Source organism: Capricornis sumatraensis, chromosome 17 (genome assembly GCF_032405125.1).
Source record: "Capricornis sumatraensis isolate serow.1 chromosome 17, serow.2, whole genome shotgun sequence".
Classification (NCBI taxonomy): domain Eukaryota; kingdom Metazoa; phylum Chordata; class Mammalia; order Artiodactyla; family Bovidae; genus Capricornis; species Capricornis sumatraensis.
In genome coordinates, this window is record NC_091085.1 from 49,464,549 (window position 1) to 49,490,545 (window position 25,997).

Genomic DNA, 25,997 nt, shown 5'->3' on the forward strand with positions numbered 1-25,997 from the left:
CCAAATTGGCTGACATGTGACTGCAGCACTTTTGCAGCGTCATCTTTCAGAATTTGAAATAGCTCAGTTGGAATTCCATCACCTCCACTAGCTTTGTTCATAGTAATGCTTCCTAAGATCCACTTGACTTCACACTGCAGGATGTCTGGCTCTAGGTGAGTGACCACACCATTGTGGTTATCTGGGTCATAAAGACCTTTTTTTTTAAAATAGTTCATCTGTGTACTTTTGTCTCCTCTTCTTAATCTCTTCTACTTCTGTTAAGTCCTTACAGTTTCATTTATCATGCCCATCCTTGCTTGAAATGTTCCCTTGATAGCTCCAATATTCTTGAAGAGATCGCTAGTCTTTCCTTTCTATAGTTTTCTTCTGTTTCTTTACATTGTTCATTGAAGAAGGCCTTCTTATCGCTCTTTGCTCTTTTTTGGAACTCTGCATTCAGTTCGGTATATCTTTCTCTTTCTCCCTTGCCTTTCACTTCTCTTCTTTCCTCATCTATTTGTAGTTCTTGTGCCTTCTTGCCTTTCTTTTTCTCTGGGGTGGTTTTGGTTACTGCCTCCTGTACAACAGTATAAACCTCCGTCCATAGATTTTAAGGCATGCTGACTATTAGATCGAATCTTTTGAATCTATTCCTCACCTCCACTGAATAATCATGAGATTTGATTTAGGTCATACATGAATGGCCTAGTGGTTTCCCCTGCTTTCTTGAATTTTGCAATAAGGAGCTGATGATCTAAGCCACTGCCAATTCCAGGTCTTGTTTCTGCTGACTGTATAGAGCTTTTCCATCTTTGGCTGCAAAGAACATGAGTCTCATTTCAGTATTGACCATCTGGTGATGTCCATGTGTCGAGTTGTCTCTTGTGCTATTGGATTTATTTATTTCACTTCCATAAAATCTTTGTTGGCATTACTTTGTATTTAGCAGATTTTCAGATGTCCCCCCGATTAATGTGTGAATGAGTTCTCTAGAACTCAAACGTTACTTTAAGTAACCCTTATTCATTCATTCATTTTGGCTCGTTTTTTCACATTCTTCTGTTTTGCTTTTCCTTTCCTAAAGTTCTTGTTGTTGTTGTTCAGTTGCTAATTTGTGTCCAGCTCTTTGTGATCCTATGGACTGAAACATGACAGGCTCCCCTGATCGTCACCATTTCCTGGAGTTTGCTCAAATTCATGTCCACTGAGTCGGTGATGCTATCTAACCAGCTTATCTTCTGCCACCTCCTTTCCATTTGCTTTCCTTTCTATCTTTCCCAACCTCAGGATGTTTTCCAGTGAGTTGGTTCTTCACATCAGGTGGGGAAAGTATTGGAGCTTCAGCTTCACCACCAGCAGTTGTTACTATATTCTTTATTTAAAAACAGAAAATTCATTTTTGAGGCCTTGTAGCTTGGATTTTTTAAAGGCATGTCAGATGCAACATGGTCATTTTAAAATTTTCTTTTCTGGATAGCTATTTCAGGTTCTATTTTTCTGTTCACAGTCTGTGTTAGGTTAAAGGGAAATCCTCACATCTGACCAGCATCATCCAGCTTGACTAGTACAGGAAATCTGTGCTCTCGTGTGGCAGCAGTCCACTCAGTCAAACCCAAGTATTGCCAAAATTCACCGAGAAACTGCCTTACTCAGTGGATACAGGATTATGCCATGCTCTGAATATCAGAGAAAGGGGTTAGCCCAGTGTCAACAAATATATAATTCTGTACTCTCAACCCCAAAACAAAACTAACCACTTCCTAGACTGTAAGTCTCAGTAGCACAAGCTGAAACCACAGCTGATCGGAGCATCTAAAACCACAGTTCTGTTCGCACTGCTCTGTAATTATTTCCATATATTCTGCATAAAATCATCAGAATTCGGAAAGTATTTCCACATCAGTGAATAGGAAAGACATTTAGAGAGATAAATCATTCTAAAGTAACCATTTGTGAAACAGCAGGAAAAAAAAGTGGCATCGTATTCATTGCATGAATATTCATGTGATTAGACTTAACTGTATGCCTTTAAACCTGATTTATCTGAAGCTACAGTGCTTATATTCAGAGTTTCAGGTTCCTCATGAAACTCACCCATACTTTTAACCAAATACCCATCTTTGAAGCTAATTGGTTAGAAAATGATTAAAATTAGAAGTTTAATTTCAGCATTTTTTTCACATTGAACAGAGGATAACATTGGATTTACAGTGATGACTTAATGTTAGCCAAATGCCCAATTTAGTTAAGGAGTTGGCTGGCTGAGTTTCTGATACTATATGTCTTTTTATAAAAAAAAGAAAAATTATCAGATTGTCTTCAGAAATCTCTGCAATAGATTAGCATTGACTTTTGCTGAATCATAGTCAAGTTCTTAAAGTTTCTCAGCAGAAACATTCTGGAAGTTCAGAGCTCCTTGAAGGATCCAGTGATTTTCTCTGGACCTGCAAGTTTCTTCCCTGAGCTCATGGTTTCTTTGTCTCATTCTGTGCTCAGTGTTTGCTCTGGACTGGTTTCTGCCCCTGCCACCCCAGCATTTGCCTGTTTTGACCCCTTACGTGTGGGTCTCCTTCTCTGAGACATTTGCAAATGTACCTGACTTAAGAATGTTCTAGAAATACTCAACCACAAAATCACACCCCCTCCCCACTCTAAGTGGAGTGCAGGAGGAAACTGCTGTTATTCTGACTGATCACGCTTTTTATTTTATTTTATTTTTTTCTGTTTTTTTTTTCATTTTATTTTATTTATTTTTATTTATTTTTTTTTTACTTTACAATACTGTATTGGTTTTGCCATACATTGACATGAATCTGCCGGGGGTTTTTTTGTTTGTTTTTAGATTTTATTGAAGTATGGTTGATTTATAATTTTTTGTTAATTTCTGCTCTACAGCAAAATGATTCAGTTATATATATGTGTGTGTGTGTGTGTGTGTGTATACATTCTTTTTTGTATTCTTTCCCATTATGATTCATCACAGAATATTGAATATTCTGTGCTGTCCAGTTGGACCTTGGTGTTTCTCCATTCTATATGTAACTGTTTGCATCTGCTAATCCCAAACTTCCACTCCATCCCTCCCCCACCTCTCCTCCCCCTTGGCAACCACAAACCTGTTCTCTATGTCTTTGAGTCTGTTTCTGTTTGGGTGACTCAGTGATAAAGATTCTGCCTGCAGTGCAGGGGATGCGGAAGATGCAGGTTCGATTCCTGGGTCAGGATGATCCCCTGGAGGAGGAAGTGGCAGCCCACTCCAGTATTCTTGCCAGGGTAAATCCCATGGACAGAGGACCCTGGCGAGCTACAGTTCATGAGGTCGCAAAGAGTGGGACACAACTGAGCACACACCCTCTGTTTATTTATGTCATATTTTCGATTCCACAGGTAAGTGTTATCACATGGCATTTGTTTTTCTCTTCCTTAGTTGTCTTAGTAGGATCATCTGTGCACTTATGTTAGTTTCACACCTTCTATTGGACTCGCACAGTCATTCTGCAACCTCTTTGCCTGCCCTTCCTCCCACTCTCCACAACTCTACTGGATGATACCTTCCGTCTCATCAAAGTTTGAGCATCATTTTTCCCGTCCTAACTCACAGATGATGCTTTTGCTTACTGTTTCATAAGGACAATGCCAGCAATCACAAGCTCTCATCCTGCTCTTTACCTACCTAGCCCAGAGCATCTGACCTGCCCGCATGCCTGCCTGCCTCCTTCCTATTTCCTTTTGTCTGCATCTACTTAGTGGGGCTCCAGCTCCCTGTCTCCCTCTCCTGCACCGTCTTAATTTTTTTTTTTTTTTACCTTTTATTGGCACGTGTCCCTTAGCATACAAACAGACTATTATTTCTCCTTCTCCTGATCCCACATTCTCATCCAACCGCTGCGCCTGCCCTCTGCTCTCCACTCAGTGACTCCGCCAAACTGTGCTTTGTGTTTGCTCTCTCCAATCTCTCTGATTTTATTCTCTCCTAAACTCACGCTTGCAAAGCTTTGTGTCCCCACCCCTCTCTACCAAAATCATGCCTGTAATGTCTCCAATGAATGCACACAGATGTCCCTCGGAATCCTATGGGACTGGTCCAGGACTGCCTTGGGTACCAAAATCTGAGGATGCTCAACTTGAGTTTGTATATAAAATGATGTAGTACACGTATGGCTAAGTCAAGTATCTGATTCTCTGATCACACCCGTCATCAGTGTTGGACAGAGCTCACCCTGTATCTCCTCCTGCTGTACTGTATCCACCTCTTCATAGATCATTACACTGTTTCCAGTTTCCTCCCACCTCGGTCCCCTTTACTGCTTCCTACTTCTCTCCTGGACGTGGAATTATGGGAGCATCACTAGGGTCATTCCCATTTTTCATCAAGACCTCTTTATCCAGGCTTGGAAGTAATGGTGCTCATCTCTTCATCATCAACATTCATTCATCTTGCAAGCTCAGCCGGTTGCATGGCTTCTTTGGCTCAGAAATTTATCCAGCCCCTGTATCTAACCTGAGATCCTTTCTTGAATATCCAACTGCCTCCTCAGCCTTTCCATTTGAATTATGGAGTTACCTCCCAAGTACTCTCCTAAAGTCTGCTTTCAGCACAGCAGTGAGCTAACCCTTTCCATGGCTCTGCTTGAAACTCTCCAATGGCTCCCCACCTGGGCTGCTAGAATTCAGTTCAGTCAGTTCAGCCGCTCAGTCATGTCTGACTCTTTGCAACATCATGAATTACAGCACGCCAGGCTTCCTTGTCCATCACCAACTTTCGGAGCTTGCTCAAACTCCTGTCCATCGAGTCGGTGATGCCATCCAACCATCTCATCCTCTGTCGTCCCCTTCTCCTCCTGCCTTCAATTTTTCCCAGCATCAGGGTCTTTTCTTTGCATCAGGTGGCCAACGTATCCAAGCTTCAGCTTCAACATCAGTCCATCCAATGAATATTCAGGACTGATTTCCTTTAGGATTGACTGGTTTGATCTCCTTGAAGTCCAAGGGACTCTCAAGAGTCTTCTCCAACATTACAGTTCAAAGTCATCAATTCTTTGGCACTCAGCTTTCTTTATAGTCCAACTGTCAGATCCATACATGACCACTGGAAAAACCATAGCTATGACTAGATGGACCTTTGTTGGCAAAGTAATGTCTCTTCTTTTTAATATGCTGTCTAGGTTGGTCATAGCTTTTATTTGCCAGAATTAGCAAATAAGAATAATTGAATGACTGTATGTATTATCTTATTTGAATAATTAAGATCCTATTAGTTGTGAATGTATCTACTTTTCTATACTGTAAGTTTTAGTTTCAGCATTACTCCCTCAGTAGCCTTGTTGAAATCAGCTGAAAGAATGAGAATTTTTAGAGAAGGAGGTAGAGATGAAGAGAGTAAAGATGGTTCCAGAGCACAGGATACTTAGGGCAAAGGGTGGCAGAGTGGGGGGACAGGATAAGGACAAGTCAGAAAACATGTGGGAAGATACCTAATCATGTACCCTGATCTTTAATAAACCCAATTGTCACTTGGCCTCTTCTGAGTATCCTAGAAAGTCTGGTATTTCTCCATGAAGAAAATAATTTTTTTTTTTTAATGATCCAATGAGTTGACTCTGGTTGGAAGAGTTTTGCATTTTGTATACATGTGATGGTCACATTTTCTAAAATAACTTTTTAAAAAAATTTTTTTTTCTATATTTTTGGCCTTGTCAGGCTGCATACAGAATCCTAGTTCCCTGACCAGGGATCGAACACCCACCCCCAACACTGGAAGAGTGACATATTAACCACGGAGCCACCAGGGAGAAGTCCCTGTTGCCTTTTCCAAATAACTCTCAGCCCTTCTCACTTGCCAGACATAGCTGTCCAGTAACCCAGTTACTTAAGGCCAGATGTTCCCATTAAAGAAGGGAAATGCATCTGGAAGGTGCCCTGCTTGTCAGAGTGATGACCAAAGCGGCTACTTCTAGAGGTTTATTAACCTTAAATTAGGGAACACAGAGGAAGTCTCAGGCTGGCTGTTCTCCAGTCTCAGACGGTTTGTGATGTCAATTCTTTTTTGTTTTACGGCTTAGCTCACGGGGGCCGTCATAGCCCCATGCTGTCAGGGCTCATTTGTACATAGTGCTACGCACACTGAAAAATTGACAGTACAATAGACCACTGTATACACAAACGGTACAATCACATTTTTAACAATCTTCCCATTATGAACATTTTTTTTTTACTTTCTTATGAACATTTTTTATTTTAATTTTACTTCCTCTAATCATATTTATATTGAATCAATATTGATATTGATATTGAATCAATATTCTTGAATTGTACCTCTGATTATTTCCTTAGGATAAACTTCTGAACATAAACTTATAAGATCTTAGAAAACAGGCATTTTTAAGGCTTGTGGAAAATATCATCCAACTGTCCTCCAGAAATGCTCTTATAATTTATTTCCATACAATTTATGGGAAGGGTATTCTCTCTCACTCTCTACCTACAGAGGATATGAATTCTTCTGTCTTCAAATTCCGTTTCTTCATTAGGCCTCTTGTTTTCTGATTGGAAATACACACAGTTGCTTTCAAGGCACTTAGTTTTTGAACAGTGTTGCAGTCCTTATGCAGGGAGCATTGGTTTGTCCATCAGGAGCTCAGTGGCTGTTCTTCTCCATCATCCTTGCCAAGCACCTGCATCATATAGTACAGTTTGCAGGACAGTGTTAGTTTCATCTGCCCATTTTCAAAGCCTTTTCTCACTGACATCAGCAGAAGGAAAAGATTTCAGCTGTGTTTAGGAGTAGCAGTAGCAACTTTTCACAAAAATGTTCTCTTTTTTTCCCACCTTGCATGATTTTTTTGACCTGCCCAGAGTTCCATGTAACACAGTTTCATCTTAGTGCAGTGACTGGTGTGAAAGAAAGAATGTGTAACTGCTTATACCTTTATTTTTTGAAAGTGCTGGGATGTGTGGACAGTCATGGAAGACCTTGTATCATTGGCTTCCCTGGTGGTTCAGTGGTAAAGGATCTGCCCGCATTGCTGGAAACCCAGGTTTGATCCCTGGGTTGGGAAGATTCCTTGGAGAAGGGAATGGCTACCCACTCCAGTATTCTTGCCTGGAGAATTCCATGGATAGAGGAGACTGGCAGACTACAGTCCAAGGGATCGCAAAGAATCAGACATGACTGACTAATACTTTCACTTTCGGGTGTATCACAGAGTGATTAATAATGTAAAAAAAAAATGGCCTCACACTTCATAAAATAATTGTCCTTCATATTTCCCTCCATAGCTGACTTGTTGTTTTATAGAAATTTGTTTTAAAACACTGTCATATACTGTTGTTAAGATTTCAGCTACACAGTAGGCCTGATGAGTGAAGTTTTGCATGTTTCATGGGTTTCCTGTTTGTTTCATTTCGTATTAAAGACTTTTTAGACAAGCAGTTTGAATTCAGAAAATGGAAACTAGAGATGTTAGTTATGAACATTATTATACTTTTTTCAAGTTTCTCAGCATAGAGTTATTCATAGCCATGAACATACCCAGACTTGCTCTAAATGCCCATTTCTCCCCTAAAACAGCTAATGAATATAAAGAAGTTTGAACAAGGATGTTCCCTGTAGGTTAGGGCAAGCTCTGATGTGCCCTGTCAGTGTTGTAAGGATATTGAGCCTGGTGTCAATGAACATGGACTAAGTAGCTAAATCACTCACTCCATACAACACAAAACAGCATAAATCCGGAACTAGACTTTTAAAAATAATTGTTTATGTTGAGTAAAACTGACAAAACAGGGATAATGAAATGTGCAATTAAAAATGTATATGATAATTCTTTAAGTCTGTACAATAGCTCAATTGTTTCTTAAAATTTTCAATTATACTATTTTACTCAATTCTTTTACAATTTCCTAATAAAAGTAATATCATCCATGCCTTAAATGGTGATCCCTACAGACACACACATAAATGACATAGTCACTGTGTAATCTATGGAAATGCTCCATCTTCTTGGGCTAGTGGGAATGGCTCTCCTGCTTTGAAGCAGAGATCATGGTTTACACCATCCGCCCTCTGAGGGAGGGCTAGGAAGGGGTGCCTTTCCCCTGATAGAAGGAAGGATGGCAGGAGAGTTTGAGTGGCAGATTTCAAGAAGCATAAGGACCATACAAAGGTTATGATTTCAGTAGAGACCTCTCCCGTTGAGCTTCACTGGTTATCTATAGCATCTTTCAAAACAGGCCATTTTTTAAAAAATGTAATGTTTAAAAGAAGGTATATGTTTCAGAAAAAGTAAAATTTAAATACTATTTTAACTGTACTCTCTTGACCCTTTGTGGTAAAGTTGTATAAATTCAGTCAACAAAGGGAAAGGCAAAAACAGGCAGGCCAGCTAGAAGACTGTTACAGGTGGTGACTTGGATGTTAGGGTGGTAGCCACGGAAGTGGTGACAAGTGGTCAGATCCTCTTTGGGGTGGTTGGTCCTGAGACCAACTTTGTGTTGGAAGCAATACTCCATCACCAGCTGGGTGTACTACCTATCACTCAACTCAGATTCCTCAGGTAAGAGTTCAGTCCCACAAGACTGCCTCCCTCCCCAGCTCAGAAACTGTCACCTGGGCTTCTGACCAACCAGCTACAGTTGGGAGGTTCCAACAGCTTCCTCCATTTTGGACAGCAATAGTGACTTCAGATGTCACGAGTACTCTGACTGACTGCCCAGATATCAGAGGTCCCCACGACCCTCTCCTCAGATTCCGTTAATTTGTTATAATGGCTCACAGAACTCAGAGAACTATTTTGCTTACTAGATGATCAGTTTATTATAAAAGGATAAAACTCAGGAACAGCCAGATAGAAAGAAGCTCAGGGTGAGGTATGGGGAAATGCCTCTGGGCTTCCAGACCCTAAGCTCACCTCTCTCCCAAAACGTCCACATGCTCACCCAGAGCTATCTGAGCCCACCCTTTGGGGTTTTCATGGAGGCTTCATTACACAGTCATGATCGATCAAACCATTGGCCATTGGCAGTACATTCACCCTCCTGCTTCTCTCCCTTCCCTGAAGGTGGCGGGGGGTGGGAATGGGGGGAGGAGAAAAGGGAAGGGAGGTGACAAGAGACTCAAACCCCTAGTCACCTGGTTGGTTCTTCTGGCAATCAACCCCTCCTAGGTGCTGCCAAGAGTCACCTCATTAACATAGCAAAAGACACACTTACTGCTCTCAGAAATTAAAAGAGGTTTTAGGAACTCTGCAGAAACAGAATGAAGACCAAACCTGTATTTCTTACTGTAAATCATGCTATCAGAGATATTAACCCTTGTCTGACAGTAGAGCCAAGATAAGGTGGGAAGCGGGGTGCAGGCAAAGGAGAGGAGCAGAGGACAGCTCCACACGATTGTCCCTTTACTGTGGTAGCCACAGGTGCAAGCTAGCTACAAAGCGGAAGCTGGTGTTAGCATGTCAGTCACAGGGAATGTGCAAAGCTCCATGAGGTCACACAAGGAAGGAATACAGGCAGAAGTTAGGTGAGGTCCGAGCCTGGAGGTGGGTAACTAGGAGCACCTGGCCAGCACCACCCAGGAGACTCATCTCTCCAGCTGGGAAGGATGGATGGAGCCAGGTGTCAAGATGGACTCAGGAAATGTGCTGCAGGGGTCGGGGTGACGGCTGAAAGACATCATGCTTTCAGTTCAGTCGCTCAGTTGTGTCCCACTCTTTGTGACCACATGGACTACTGCATGCCAGGCTTCCCTGTCTATCACTAACTCCCGGAGCTTGCTCAAACTCATGTCCATCGTCGGTGATGACATCCAACTATCTCATCCTCTGTTGTCCCCTTCTCCTCCTGCCTTCAGTCTTTTGCAGCTTCAGGGTCTTTTCCAAAGAGTCACTTTTAGTATCAGGTGACCAAAGTATTGTAGTTTCAGCTTCAGCATCAGTGCTTCCAATGAATATTCAGGAATGATTTCCTTTAGGATTGACTGATTTGATCTCCTTGCAGTCCAAGGGACTCGCAACAGTCTACTCCGACAACACAGTTCTCATACTTTACATCCATGCTAATTACTTCCATTAGATGCTCTCATTTTTCCCCTCAAAGTGGGACTTCTTATTACTGTCCCCAGTCTAAGCTACTTGCTCACACTTTTTATATTTTCAAGTCATGTAAAAAAAAATTTTATTGGAATATATTTCCTTTACAGTGTTGTGTTAATCTCTGTTGTACAGTAATCGACTATATGTATACATGCAACCCCTCCCTCCTCAACCTCCCTTCCCCACTTCCCACCCTTCTAGGTCATCACAGAGCACTGAGTTGAGTTCCCTGTGCTATATATAGCAGCTTCCCACTAGCTGTCTGTTTTCCACATGGTTGTCAAGCTACTTTAAAATAAATTACTCTGGACTAATTTTTTGCCCCAAGTATGATCTTCTACCCATACAATATTTGAATGAGGTTGAGGGTCTTGGAAGAAAAGTTATGACCAACCTAGATAGCATATTCAAAAGCAGAGATATTACTTTGCCAACTAAGGTCTGTCTAGTCAAGGCTATGGTTTTTCCTGTGGTCATGTATGGATGTGAGAGTTGGACTGTGAAGAAGGCTGAGTGCTGAAGAATTGATGCGTTTGAATGGTGGTGTTGGAGAAGACTCTTGAGACTCCCTTGGACTGCAAGGAGATCCAACCAGTCCATTCTGAAGGAGATCAGCCCTGGGATTTCTTTGGAAGGAATGATGCTAAAGCTGAAACTCCAGTACTTTGGCCACCTCATGCGAAGTGTTGACTCATTGGAAAAGACTCAGATGCTGGGAGGGATTGGGGGCAGGAGGAGAAGGGGATGACAGAGGATGAGATGGCTGGATGGCATCACTGACTCAATGGACGTGAGTCTGAGTGAACTCCGGGAGATGGTGATGGACAGGGAGGCCTGGTGTGCTGCGATTCATGGGGTCACAAAGAGTCGGACACAACTGAGCGACTGAACTGAACTGAACTGAACTGAGGGTCTTATCTGACTATTCAGTGTATTGAACAGATCATTGAAAATATCCACTAATATAGATGCCATTTCTCATCTAGGTCCCCACCAAACATTCTGCAAGTACCCTTAATGGCTGTTAAATATTTCATTGAATAAATATTTAACTGCAAGGGAAATTTCTGTAAGAAAGAGCCTTAAGGATTCTCGTTTGTGTTGCACAAGGGTTGCGTGGAAGGCATGTTTTTTTTTTTTTCAACAGTTCTTAGCTTGCCTCCTTTTTCATCCAATGTTCCTTTCTGTTAGTCCTTTCTTGAGAACTGAAATAAGCAAATCCATAAGTATTCAGTATAATAAGATTGGGGGAAATTATTGTCAAACACTACTAGCTGCTAGATGTCGTTTCAGCTTTTTAGGGCCTGTCACATATTTTGATTCAGAGGAATCATTTTTAAGATCACAGTAGGAAAAAAAAACCCTTCATTTTCGCTTCCCACCGATGCCATTGTGGAAATGCTATGTAACTATCCTATGGATCCTAGCTTTCAGTCTAGATTGTTACTGTTAATTCACAGTTTTACCTCAGGAGTGGAAACCTGTTCCGATTCCCCAGCCTGCAGTCAGCTGTCTTGGAAGGCCTGGTTTCTGGGGGACCTTCCCCCCTGAGGTGCTGGCAGGAGGAGGGAATCCTTTAAGTGGGGTGACTATAGACCAGGAGCTTTAGGTCAGGAGGAGTGGGGATAATGGTGTTGTGACTGCAAGTCTAGTCAGGTGGTGGTTTTTTTGCACTGATTGGAACATGGGGCCAGTAACAGTCTCATCCATTAATTTAGTAAGAAACTGCTTCTAACATAAACATTTGTCTTTTTTTTTTTTTTTTTTTTCACATTTTCAACAAAGCCAGCCATCTCTTTTTCCATATTTGGGCCCAGGCAGAACAGGGCTGCAACTCAGGGTTTGCCTGAAACCAGGAAAGCAAGGTTTGAGCCTTGAAATGACAGCTTTTAAGTGCTGGAGGATAAACATGATTCCCTTTTCAGCCTGGATGGTCGCTGGGATTGGCTGTGTAGACAAACGAAGGTTTATTCCATGGCCAAGCTCTCTGAGTAAGAGCCGCTCAGTGTTACAACTCAACGTGAATGCAACTGGCCACTTTCCCAAGGATTTATCACTTAAATATATAATCTGCATCACTCACCCAGTATTAAAACATCTGTTCTTGAGTATGAATGCAAACATCTGATTTTCTTTGCTAGCTTAAAACTAATTTAAAAACCTAACCCAGATAACTCTGGGGATGGATTCAGATATGAGCAGGAGGAAGAAGCGTGTTTAAGTGAATTGTTCCATAGCATTCTTGTGTCTTTACACAAGCACCTCCCGTCAGTCATTCCTGGCAGAAATTTTTGTCTGCAGGCACTGTCTGTTTCTTAAGCTCTTTGAAAGGCAGCCCTGTGCTCAATATATCAGCTTGACATGATGTAACTGAGATTGGATGATGTAAGGCAAGGCTGCAAAAGGCTGACTGCTTTTTCCTCTTCCCTTACCTGGATGATGATTTTGTTGTTCTTTGGTGGTGTAATTACTACAACAATTAAACCTAATCTGCATTCCTACTACTTCTGTCAGGTATGATTGAAGTGAAGGCTCCTTATCAGTTTGAAACGTCCTGTATGCCTGGCTAGAAAAACTGCAACATAAATCTTTGCAGGTCTTAAACATTTGCAGCAGTTGCTATGCTACTCAAGGTAAACATTGGTATGTGTGTGTTTGTCCAAGGAAGGTTCATTGTCAATGTTATATTTTTAAGATGGCGCTCGCCAGAGAAATCCTAATAAAAAGACAAGCTCTTTTTTTTTTTTTTTTGAGATAAGTGTTTATCGTAGAATTACAAGCAGTTCAGATAGCACTATTCCAAATAGGAAGTCAGCTTTTTTTTTTTTTTTATGAAAACAGAGATGATAATGCAAAAGATATCTAAGGTAGCCATCAAAATACAAAACCACCAATATGCTGATTTTTAAATGAACCTGTAGAAGTCAACAGAGGAACTAACTTGCTGTCTTGAGCTTATAACACCCATCCACGTGGGCCTTACCTCATCCAAACACATGAGCTATCTATTATGTTTCAATAATGAAAGTAGAAATATATTTGTTTTTCATTTGTTCTTTCCTACTAAGTTCCCTTTTTATGGTCCACACTCATCAGGATTTGTTTGAACATTGTTGAGTTGCTTATGTGATTCTTGATAGCAAATTCTCAGTTTGGCTTTGTTTTGGCAAAGGGAAAAAGTCTTTCCTGTGAAACAGAATACTTGGCGTGTAAACGTTAAGCTTCCCAAGAGCGAGAATTTTGGTCTGTTTTGCTCACAGAGCCCACGTGATGGGCTTTTTAATAAATGTTTGTTAAATGACTTAATGGACATGGTATAACATTAACCTCTGTTTGCTGCTGTAATCAATATTAAGTCGGGAATTCCATGACAGTGTGTTTTAGTCTGCCAGGGCTGCTGTTACAAAGTACCACAGGCTGGGTGGCTTAAACTTCAAATTCATTTTCTCACAGTTCTGGAAGCTGGAAGTTGGAGATCAAGGTGTCAGCAAGACTGGTTTCTTACAAGGCCTCTTTCCTTGGCTAGGAGACAGCCCCTTCTCTCGGTGCCTTCAAGTGGGCTTTCCTTTCTGCATGTCTGTGTCCCAATGTCCTGTTCTGTGAAGGACTTCTTCCTACAAATTTCTTCTTCTTTCAAACCCAGAACCCAGAATTGCTAGATCAAATGGCAGTTCAATTTTTCATTTTTTGCTAACCTTCCCGTCTGTTTTCTGTAGTGGCTAAACAAATTTACATACCCACTAACAGTTCATAAGGATATTTTGAAAATGACACAAAAAGCACAACAACTGAAGCAAAAATCAAACAAGTAGGGCTTTATTGAACTAAAACCAAAGCTTCTCTACATTAAAAGTGAAGTGAAGTCACTTGGTCGTGTCTGACTGCGACCCCATGGAATGTAGCCTACCAGGTTCCTCCATCCATGGGATTTTCCAGGCAAGAATACTGGAGTGGGTTGCCATTAAGCTACTTAGAATCAAAAGGCAACCTGTGAAATGGGATAAAACATGTGCATACCAGATATTGGAAAGGTGTTGATATACAAAATGTGTGGAGAACTCATGAAACTCAATAACCAATGAAACAATACAAAAATCCCACTTTAAGATGGGCAGAGAAGTTTAACAGAAATTTTTCCAAAGAAGACAGACAAATGGCCAACAGTACATGAAAAGATGCTGAACATCACTCACCATTTGGGAAGTGCATACCAAAGCCACAGTGAACTCTCACCTCACACCTGTTAGGACGGTCATTGTCAAGAAGACAAGAGACGGAGGTGTTGGTGAGAGTGGGGAGAAAACGGACTCTCTTGTATCCTGCAATGACATAGAATTCTTAATTTAAAGGGAGGAAAGAAAATTAAAGGCTCTGAGTGTAGCAGCCCTGCTTTACAGAAGGGAAAACTGAGGTTCTCATGGGTTACAGTATTTGTGGAAATTCCTTCTCCTGACATAGTAGTTCCAGGAGAGGGAAATTCCCTCTCCTGACGTAGTAGCTCCTCATCAAGCTCTTTGCTCACATCATGTCGCCACTCAGACTGACCTTCTTTGAGGACCTGAGAAGACTTCATCTTGTGTAGGATCATGACACATGATCCTGACATTCTAGAAATGGTTGGACAGGACAACTCATTGCACAGAGATTTCAGATCTCTTTTCTCCTCTTTCACAATCTGTCTTTGCAAAGTTCTGTGCCCCAAAAGGTCTGGGCTAGGATTAAGTTCTACATTGGGAAAGATTGAAGGCAAATGGAGAAAGAGGCAGCAGAGGATGAGATGGTTAGACGGCATCACCGACTCAATGAACATGAATTTGAGCAAACTCCAGGAGATAGTGGGGGACAGAGGAGCCTGGCGTGCTACAGTCCATGAAGTCCCAAAGAGTGGAACACGACTTAGCGACTGAACAACAATAATAGGATTAGGTTTTCCACCACGTTATTGCTGCAACACTGCAGTTAATAGCAGGAAAGCCCTTTTCTGGCTTATTGAAGTAGGGATATTGATTTAGCTAGTACATTACAGAAACCAGGAAACTCTGCTTACCATTTCTGGCCATTGTCATCCACTGGGTAGTCTCAGCATGATCCAAAGCCTAGAAGTAGGTGTCTGTTTCCATAGTGACTAAAGGAACTGTTCAAGCCGCTCTGCTCAATCATGTCTTTTTTTAATTTTGTTTTTAATTGGAAGATAATTACTTTACAATATTGTGATGGCTTCTGCTGTACATCAGCATGATTCAGCCACCTAGGTATACATACGTCCCCTTTCTCTTAAGCTTCCCTTACACCTACCTCCCCATCCCACTCCTCTAGGTATTTTTATACAGCAGAGGTATTGTTAGAACTTGCTAGACACTTAAAATGGGAGAAGGGCTCTGAGCTTGTACTAGAAAGTGGAGTTTTGGGTTCAAGGAGAAATTAAAAATTAAAAACGGTAGAAGATATCTTTCCCTCTAACTTCATTTTTTTCTGCTGCTCCCCCTTTTCTCTGAAAATCCCTTTGGACTACTTAGAAAAGCAGAACCTCAAAAGTGAACAATCTGAATGTTCCTTGAACCAGTGGGTGGGTGACAGTCATGAGAAAGCCCTTAAAAAAGAAAAGCACCACTTCCTCTCTTCTGTCCCGGAGATTGAATGTTTGAATCCAAGGGGAAGTAAGTTAATTCTCCCCCCCTCTTTTTTTTTTTTTTCTTTAGATGGGGACTTCCCTGTGTGCCTACATGTATGCATGTGTGTGTGGTTATCTTTTTTAAGCATTATTTTAAATTATATCTTTAAAAGTGTGGACACTTAGCACCAATATCTGCATGCAGTAACATTTATCAGGTGGTTTGGTTCCCTTGGTCACCTGAGGGGACTGATATTCAGATACCTCATTGAACTCAGGATGTGCATGTTCTGTTTGTCCAACATTACAGAACTATTTTGTTTTTCTTTTACTGTGTAGCTACTTTAAACTTTATCTCAGCAGTACTGATTTTAGTTGGAACTTTTCATTGTTCTTGAAGGAATTCACTACATTTCCAACAGACTTGGAAGCAAAATAAATCAACTCCAGAACATATATAATCCTATGTCCTGCCTAAAATATACATCCATAACCTGACACTTTAATGAATAATATATTGATATTGATATTTGTGTTGGCTTTCTATACATTTATTCTCTGTATGTAGATTGGCACAATTGAATTGTTTCATCATAGTCATGAGCCATAACTCAGTTATTCTTTGAGTAATACACATTTTGGCTGATAGTTTGAAATTTTTCAAAAACATGGCATCAACTTTTTCACATTATAAACTACATCAATATTAACCTAGTAATGAACACTTTTATTAGATAATTGCTTATTTATATATAAATCACAGCAGTACTCTGTCAAAGCAATTTTTCATTTCTTAGACAATTAAAACATTCTGGTAGTAAAGAGGAATATATAAAATTTCGTTTTTACTCTTAAAAGTTGGTTATTATAATGGAAAACATCTTAGTGCTAATAGTTGAGCCAGAATTTTGACATTCTTGAAAGTAGATCTTTAAAATAAGAATGAAATCAGTGTTGTGCGAAACTCAACAGATTCATTTCTACTGATCAGCCTTTATAAACCCACTACCACCACCACCAGAGGCAAGAGGGGCTCTGGACCCACGAAGATACGAGTCCCAACAGAGGCTGGTCTGCCCCAGAGAACGAATGTCCTTTTTTCTGAATGACAGTGGAGCTTCTGCTTTTCAACCCCTGTGCCCCCAGGATAGTCCAGAGAGGGGGTCTTCTCCAGATTAACACAATTGCTGTATTTAGGGCAGCCATGGCTCTGTTACTGGAGAAGTTTTCATGGATGAGTTGGGTTTCAAGGAAGGCTGTTATAAATGGTCAAGATTTATTGTGCAGATCACAAGACAGAGTTGTGCTCACGGGAGCAGGGCAACAGCATTAGCAAGGGTACAGGTCAAGGTCAGAAATATGACATGTGCAGCAGTCAGTAAGGAGACTAGATTGATTGGGACAAAATGTGCTTGTCTTTGAAGAGTGGAGGATTAGATGAGAAAGGTGAGTGAGGGTCAGGTGGTGAGGCTCCTGAGTACAGGGTAAGGAATTTGGATGTTATCCTCCAGATGAGAAATCACTCTAGGCATTTGTCCAGATTCATCCCGTGATCGGCGATAGCTTATTTTAGGTAGATTAACCCAGGGTTATGCAGCATAGGATAAAAGGAATAAGGGAAGATTGAAGACAAGGAGACAGATTTACAGGCTCCTAAATATAGTCCATGGTTTTCAGCTTCTGCCCGAGACCTGAGTAATGAAGATGAAAAGGAAGAGCTGATATGATAGTGTTTTTTTTAATTACAGCAAATGTTATCATTTTTACCTGATCTCCAAAAAGAATCCATACTTATTATAGAAAATGCTTAAAATACACAGTTATAAGGAAGAAAATGAAAATCACCTGTTGTCATATACATTAAAACTGCATATGAATACTCTTGACATTTTAGGCATTTTTAATTTTTTGTTTTGTTTCAAAGTATGTGAGTTGAAATCATGGTAAAATAATGCTAAGTGTAAAGAGCTTGGATTACTTATCGTTTACTACATTTTAGACATTTATTTCTTAGTAAAAAATTCTAGAGGACTGCATTTTTATTGCAGTATGCTTGATTTACAATGTTATGTCAGTTTCTAGTATATAGTAAAGTGAATTATATATGTATGTATATGTATATATACACATGTGTGTATATATCGATAGATAGTCTTTTCTGTTATGGTTTATTGCCGGATATTGAGCATAGTTTCCTGTGCTATATAGTGTGTGTATGTGTTAGTCGCTCAGTCATGCCCGACTCTTTGCAACCCCATTGACTGCAGTCCACCAGGCTCCTCTGTCCATGAGATTTTCCAGGCAAGAATACTGGAGCGGGTTGCCATTTCCTTCTCCAGGGGATCTTCCCAACTCAGGGATCGAACCCAGGTCTCCTGCACTGCAGGCAGATTCTTTACCGACTGTAGGTCCTTATTATTTATCTAGTTTATATATAATGACATGTATCTATTAACCCTAAACTCCTAATTTATCCTTCATCCTCTTTGGTAACTATAAGTTTGTTTTCAATGTCTGTAAGCCTATTTCTGTTTTGTAAATATGTTCATTTGTATCAATTTTTAGATTCCATGTATGAATGATATCATATGGCATTTGAGTTTCTCTATCTGACTTCTTTCACTTAGTATGACAGCCTTTAGGTCCATCCTTGTTGCTGCAGAGAACAGTATTTTGTTCTTTTCATGGCTGAGTAATATTCCACTGTATGTGTGTACCACAGCTTCTTTATCCATTCATCTGTCAATGGACATTTAGATTGCTTTCACATCTTACTAGAGAACCTCATTTTTAGTGTCTGTCCCACTATTTCAGATTATGAGTGCAAGGTTATTAGCTATTCCACTATCATAAGTCTAGATTGTTACCAACTTTTTGTTATTATGAATTTTACTGTAATAAGCATCAATGTAAATGCTTTATTTCATACTATTCCTTTTCCTTCCTCTGTAAGTAAATAAATAAATTTTAAATGTGAGGTGGAGCATTTGTTCCTGTATTTATTTTGTTTATTTTGATTTCAGTTCTGGTCTACCACAGCTCACCCTTAGTCCACTTTAAAAACCGGGGAAGGGGATATTACTTTTGAACTTCTATTGAAATTATTGCCTTATTTTGATGCTTGTCGTTTAAAATGGTGCATTTTAATCCATACCTGAGCATTTTAGGCTGCTTGGATTTGCTCCTTTTCAGCACTGATGAATTGACATTCCTGCACACATACTTCATGTGCACAAATAAAAGGCTACAACCTCGAAAGTGAATTGTAGGGACATGGGATGTATCCATCTTCAACTCTAGTATCCTGTGCACATCAGTTACATCAACTACAGTGGTGCCAATTAATACTCACTTCTGCAGGCAGAGCAGAGAAATTTCAATTCAGTCATATCCTTGGCCATCCTTTCTTTTAAATGTTCACCAATCTCCTATAAGTGAAATAGTATCTCTTTTGTGTATATGACGTCTAGTGGCCATTCAAACTTCTTGTCTGGAATTTACCCATTTTCTATTGAGTTTGTTTTATTTCTCTATCCTGTGGCAAGTAAGTGGTTTGCCAAGGTATTCTCCCAGTGTCTGTATTTTAACTCTGCTTATTTAAAAATTTTAGGCAAATTGATCAAAGTTCTCTTTTATGATTTGGATGTTTCCTATCTTGATTAACAAGTTCTTCTCCAATGTCAAAGGTGTTTCACTTACAATTTATTCATATTCTTCATGGACCAATCACTCTATATTAAAGTTTTCATTCCTCTGACAATCATTAATAAACCCACCGGGTGATTTCCAAGAATGAGGAAGATGAAAAGTGGAAAACGAAGAGAAAAAGTGATAAACTCTTTTAAGGCTTCCATTGTTAAGTCCATAACTGGACCACAGAGGCATCATCTATTTTGTGTAACAGCAGATAACCACACCCACCATGGTTTGTGTTAACAAAAGGGAATGTCTTCCCTATTGAAAATCTTCCATAGAAACTCTGTCCAAGTTCATGAAGTCTTTGCAAAGTATCAATTATTACTGGTCATTGAGGTTGAATAAAACTTCACTTCCCTGTGTTTTCAGCCATAGTCTCACTACCTAACCCCGTGCCTGAGTCCAGAAGGCACGTATTGTCATTTTTAAAACAGAGTCCACCTAACACTGGCTTCATTTTGCTTTCAGCAGCTCACAGAAACTGTGAGTCCGTCCTCGCTGCCCGCCTCAGCCTTGCCACTGGACCTCCTGAATAACGCCGTCACTGCCTTTAGCACCTTGGAAGACCTCATTCGGTATCTTGAACCAGACAGATGGCAATTAGACTTAGAAGATCTCTACAGGCCCACTTCTTTGCAACTGCTGGGCAAGAATTTCATGTTTGGAAGAAAATCCAGAGGTAAGCTCTCTCTTCAGCTTAGAACCTCATCTAATTTTCTTAGCAGCTCATGTTTCGGATTCTTCTGCCATACCGTCTAATGAGTAGAGTTTAAAATTCTTCCTTGATAAAGTTAAATGCTCCATTTTCTTAATATTTGAGCATATTTACATATTAAATGAAAATGCACATAAAAGGAGGCTCTTCTGACTGCGTATGGGAGATTTAAAGAGATGCTTTTGCTGAAAAGGCCTGTTATTTCTTTAATTCAAAAATATCATGTTGATGAAGTCCTCTGTTACATGTCACAAGAATTGTTGCTTATTCAAACAACATTTGGTGTATATTAAATTAGAGATTCAGCAGAAATTATCATAGCTGCTGAGCCATGTTTGGGGCTAGAAAAGGGGAAAGCTCTATTAAAATCTTTGTCTAGCATGTCTTCTGAATCAGAATCATATCCATTTCCAGTTCCTAAGCCTAGAAACTTTTCTAAATACTGTGAAAAATAACCATGGCTCTCCAGAAAACGGACCTAGTAGTTTCCAAGATAGGAATCACTGTAACAAAATAATGCTCTGAAGGAACTCACACCATGATGATTCTTTCTCTGTATAAATATGTTTGAAATTATCACTTTTGACTATATGAGCGTATCTCCTTCCAAGAGTGAAAGTGTTGATAATTAAAGTTAATTCCACATAGTCAAGAAATTAGAAATAATGGTAACAGAATTTGCTCTAAGGTCTGCTAACTTTCCTAGTAACACTAACATTGGAAAGCATCCCTGTCAGACACAAATGAAAACACAACTGTCTAAGTATAATACCCTTAGAAAATCTGTTTCAGTCTGTCAGATACTTTAAAATCTACCTAGGGTCTTTTACAAATGGAAGAACAGTCTGTAGAATGTCTATAGAAAGCAGAATATTTAGTTAATTTGAGCAACTCACAGGGGCAGATTGCATCAGACGTGTTCTTCAGAAAGAAACCCTATTCCCACCCTTTCCTCCTTAGAGCTGCACCCCTTCTGATCAGGACCTTCCATCTCAGCAGATCCTGTTGAGACTTGCCCAGCATGGTATTCTGCTGGGCCAGCAGCCCCGGTTTCCTCTCAGCATTATTGGAAATCTTGTCCAGAGGCAGCCGAATCTTGTCCAGATCCTGAAAGCTGTTACATATTTTACAAGATGTGATCTTGATGAATAACTCACCAACAGCACTTCCCTTCCCTCCTGCTCAAGAACGGGAAGACGGAGATTTGTGAGGCTGGCTGCAACGCCCCTGAATACAGCCTTTGTTAGCAAATTTGGAGTAGATTATCGAGTGGATCTGTAAGAGGCAGAGGGAGTCAGCTGGGTTCTGAGCTCAGATCGAGTTTTTTGACAGCTGTTCTTGGGATGGGAACCTGCAAATCTCCCCTCCAGCCATGCCCATGTGCCTGTTTCTCTCCATGTGGTGCTCAGTGATGATTTGGCCAGAGGCTAGGGTGTATTTAAAAGACCCAGCATTGAACCAGATCTTTCAAATAGTCATTTAACACTTTCCAAATTGAAGCCCTTTGCCGTTTGCCAAATCTATTAACTTTTTAAGCATACGGTAAGTGTGAGAAAAGCAGTGTATATTTTTGGAACTTTACATAAACTAAAATGCAGGTGTGGGATAACATCTATGTAGACAAAACCAACTCCCCTCCCAGAGTCTCTCTACAAAGGAACGAGGGGTAAAACGTTTAAAAGCTTCTAATTAGACATCGAAAGAGATTTTCCATAGAATAAACATATCACAGTGTTACCACATTCATCTTAGAAAGACCACCCTCAGATTGCAATACAGTCATAGAATTTCCCTGGGCTGAATGTCTTAAAAGAATGAACACTGACCAAGTAAAATGTGATCATGGTTGTTTTTGTTTTGTTTTGTTTTTCTTTTTCTTAACCAGTGTTCTTTTTAGTAAAACTTGCAACATTTACGAATCTGAACAAGGAAATAGGTATTAGAAAAACAGTGTTCATTGATGACAGGCTTCACATCATTCTTTAGAAAGATAAGCTCATGCATGCATTGTCTCAGTAGTCACAAAAAGAAAATAAAGCATCTGAAGGCTAAGTTTACTTTACAAATATTTTGTAGAGGGAAACTTCATAATAGTAAAGTTATACAAAAGTGTGTGTTCATGCAAGATCTTTCTCTGCTTTTCTTCCTTTTTTTTTGGCTTAGGTATTCTACACAATATTTGATGAATTCGTGACACCGATTTATAGTTACATGACTTATTTTAATGAAGCTTAGATGAGTTTGAAGTCCTAGCAGTAGGAAGCATAAATTTCAAATAACATATGCTAAATTTAAAGTCCTTATTTAGCCCAGAGTAGACTGCATTCATGTCTTTCCGTTTCTTTATTTTCCCTTTCATCCTCCAATTCAGTGTATTCATTCATATCTTCCTACTACAGAAAAGAAAAACTCATTTGTTTTTTAAGTCAGGCTTAACTAGTACTTAAAAAGGGCTTTTGACTTTTGTGTCAAACATGATAGATGAGTGGAAGCCAAGTTGAAAGTCTGTTTAAATTTTCACATTGTAGCAGGTATCATAACTTGGTTCACTTGGGAAATCCATCTAACCTTTTATTGTGGTTAAGTAAACATTTTAAAGGGAACATATACAGTCTCATTTTCTAGTTGCATGAAATAGTATGTTTAAAACTCTTTGAGGTAGATGAATATCCTTTGAAAGCTAAGAGCTTCATTCACATTCTAAAGAAGTATAAATCTTAAATAAGCATTAAAAACTTTGGCAACTGGCTTTTGTATGTGTGTGTCTGTTTTAGGTTTTCTCGCTTCTTGCCTAGATATTAACTTCTAGAGAAAAGATTCAAAGACGCTCCTATACAGCGTTGACAGTCAAAGAGCAGTATGTACATAGACTGTTAGTCCAGCAAAATGAAATCAGATAAAACAGGTGACATCACTTAACCTAATTATCTCATTAATTTTATTAGAACTAAGTTGGTCTTTAATGGCACTTAAAAAAATGAATTCATTTCCTCTTCATATTTAAAAGTTTTACTTACATAGGATCATTTTGCAGATGAAAGGGAAAACTTTAGATACTCAAATAAAGCAGTAATTTTTCTGTTGAATTGGAAAAAATAATTTTTAGCTGAATGAGGCTAAAATGAACCTATGAAATTACCATTTCCTTGGTGTTTCCCTGTTCTTGACCAATTTTAGTCAATTGTATAGTTTACGTGTGTTTATAATTTACAACTGCATATACAGAATCTTGTATGTGTTTCTTAAAAATACTTACCTTGACTTATTTTGACATTTTAGAAAAACTTGACCACATACACAAGTAAAACTTAGCTTAAGAAAGCAAGCATTTGATTCTTACTTACCTTGTCATTTTTTAAATATTTTCAAATATTAGTCAGTTAATTTTTACAACTGGATTATTATTATCTGAAGTTAACTTTGGCCAGAAAATATTATTTATGATGTTGTCAGTATTCATGAAAATATATTTAGCATAGCTCTTATATTTTAGATAATGTTCCTAAATTTTAATAAAACAAATGCTAAAAAGCAAAATGACTGTCTGGCGAGGCCTTACAAATAGCTGTGAAAAGAAAAGAAGTGAAAAACAAAGGAGAAAAGGAAAGATATACCCATTTGAATGCAGAGTTCCAAAGAATAACAAGGAGAGATAGAAAAGCCTTCCTCAGTGATCAATGCAAAGAAATAGAGGAAAACAATAGAATAGGAAAGACTAGAGATCTCTTCAAGAAAATTAGAGATACCAAGGGAACATTTCATGCAAAGATGGGCCCAATAAAGGACAGAAATGGTATGGACCTAACAGAAGCAGAAGATATTAAGAAGAGGTGGCAAGAATACACAGAAGAACTATACAAAAAAGATCTTCATGACTCAGATAACCATGGTGGTGTGATCATTCACCAAGAACCAGATATCCTGGAATGCAAACTCAAGTGGGCCTTAGGAAGAATCACTATGAACAAAGCTAGTGGTGGTGATGGAATTCCAGTGGAGCTATTTCAAATCCTAAAAGATGATGCTGTGAAAATGCTGCACTCAATTTGCCAGCAAATTTGGAAAATTCAGCAGTGGCCACAGGCCTGGAAAAGGTCAGTTTTCATTCCAATCCCAAACAAAGGCAATGCCAAAGAATGCTCAGACTACCACACAATTGCACTCATCTCACACGCTAGTAATGTAATGCTCAAAATTCTCCAAGCCAGGCTTCAGCAATACATCAACTGTGAACTTCCAGATGTTCAAGCTGGTTTTAGAAAAGGCAGAGGAACCAGAGATCAAATTGCCAACATCCACTGGATCATGGAAAAAGCAAGAGAGTTCCAGAAAAACATCTATTTCTGCTTTATTGACTATGCCAAAGCCTTTGACTGTGTGGATCACCAGAAAATGTGGAAAATTCCTAAAGAGATGGGAATACCAGACGACCTGACCTGCCTCTTGAGAAACTTGTATGCAGGTCAGGAAGCAACAGTTTGAACTGGACATGGAACAACAGACTGGTTCCAAATAGGAAAAGGAGTATGTCAAGGCTGTATATTGTCACCCTGCTTATTTAACTTCTCTGCAGAGTATATCATGAGAATCGCTGGGCTGGAGGAAGCACAAGCTGGAATCAAGATTGCCAAGAGAAATATCAATAACCTCAGATGTGCAGATGACACCACCCTTATGACAAAAATTGAAGAGGAACTAAAATGCCTCATGATGAAAGTGAAAGAGGAGAGTGAAAAAGTTGGGTTCAAGCTCAGCATTCAGAAAACTAAGATCATGGCATCCAGTCCTGTCACTTCATGGCAAATAGGTGGGGAAACAGTGAAAACAGTGGCTGACTTTATTTTGGGGGGCTCCAAAATCACTGTAGATGGTGATTGCAGCCATGACATTAAAAGATGCTTACTCCTTGGAGGGAAAGTCATGACCAACCTAGACAGCATATTCAAAAGCAGAGACATTACTTTGTCAACAAAGATCCATCCAGTCAAGGTTATGGTTTTTCCAGTAGTCATGTATGGATGTGAGAGTTGGACTATAAAGAAAGCTGAGCGCTGAAGAATTGATACTTTTGAACTGTGGTGTTGGAGAAGACTCTTGAGGGTCCCTCGGACTGCAATGAGATCAAACCAGTCCATCCTAAAGGAAATCAGTCCTGGGTGTTCTTTGGAAGGACTGATGTTGAAGGTGAAGCTCCAATATTTTGGCCATGTGATGCAAAGAGGTGACTCATTTGAAATGACCCTGATGGTGGGAAAGATTGAAGGCAGGAGGAAAAGGGGATGACAAAGGATGAGATGGTTAGATGGCATCACCGACTCAGTGGACATGAGTGGGTAAACTGTGGGAGTTGGTGATGGACTGGGAGGCCTGGTGTGCTGCGGTTCATGGGGTCGCAAAGAGTCGGACATGACTAAGTGACTGAACTGAACTGAACTGACAGAAAAAACTCTGATGGATTATATATTATTAAAACTTCAATTATATTGGAATTGCTTTTACTTGAATATTTCTAGGGGAAAAGGCAAAGACTTAAACCAGAAATTAAGATCATTTTACAAATGCTTATCCTAGTAATTATCAACTACTTCATGTTTTATATATAGTCCATACTAAACGTGACATGTTATTTTGACATAATTTAACTGAGGCAATGTCATCTTGTAGTTAAAAGCAATGGTTCTTTGAGAATTTACTGCAACAATTAATAAAAGGATATTTTTTTTCTCTTCATAAGTAGATATTCTAAAGAATAAAGCACAACATAGTTAACCAAGTTACTAAAAGAATAGAGACAATGGTTGTAAATTAGACATTACTTTCATCCATTAAAAGGAGACTACAAATCTGAAGGAATCTAGTTAATCTAAATTTCCAAGTCCATAAACTAATCAACACGCCAAAAGCA

The 25,997-nt window shown here is 39.5% G+C and overlaps 1 protein-coding gene across 1 annotated transcript in view; it reads left to right on the top strand.

Moving 5' to 3' along the window:
* PDGFC (platelet derived growth factor C) overlaps positions 1–25,997 on the top strand; it is a 241,516-nt gene that overhangs the window by 205,878 nt on the left and 9,641 nt on the right. Inside the window, exon 4 of the mRNA XM_068990067.1 lies at positions 19,846–20,056. Within this exon, the coding sequence (XP_068846168.1) occupies positions 19,846–20,056 (211 nt within the window). The remainder of the gene's footprint in view (positions 1–19,845; positions 20,057–25,997) is intronic.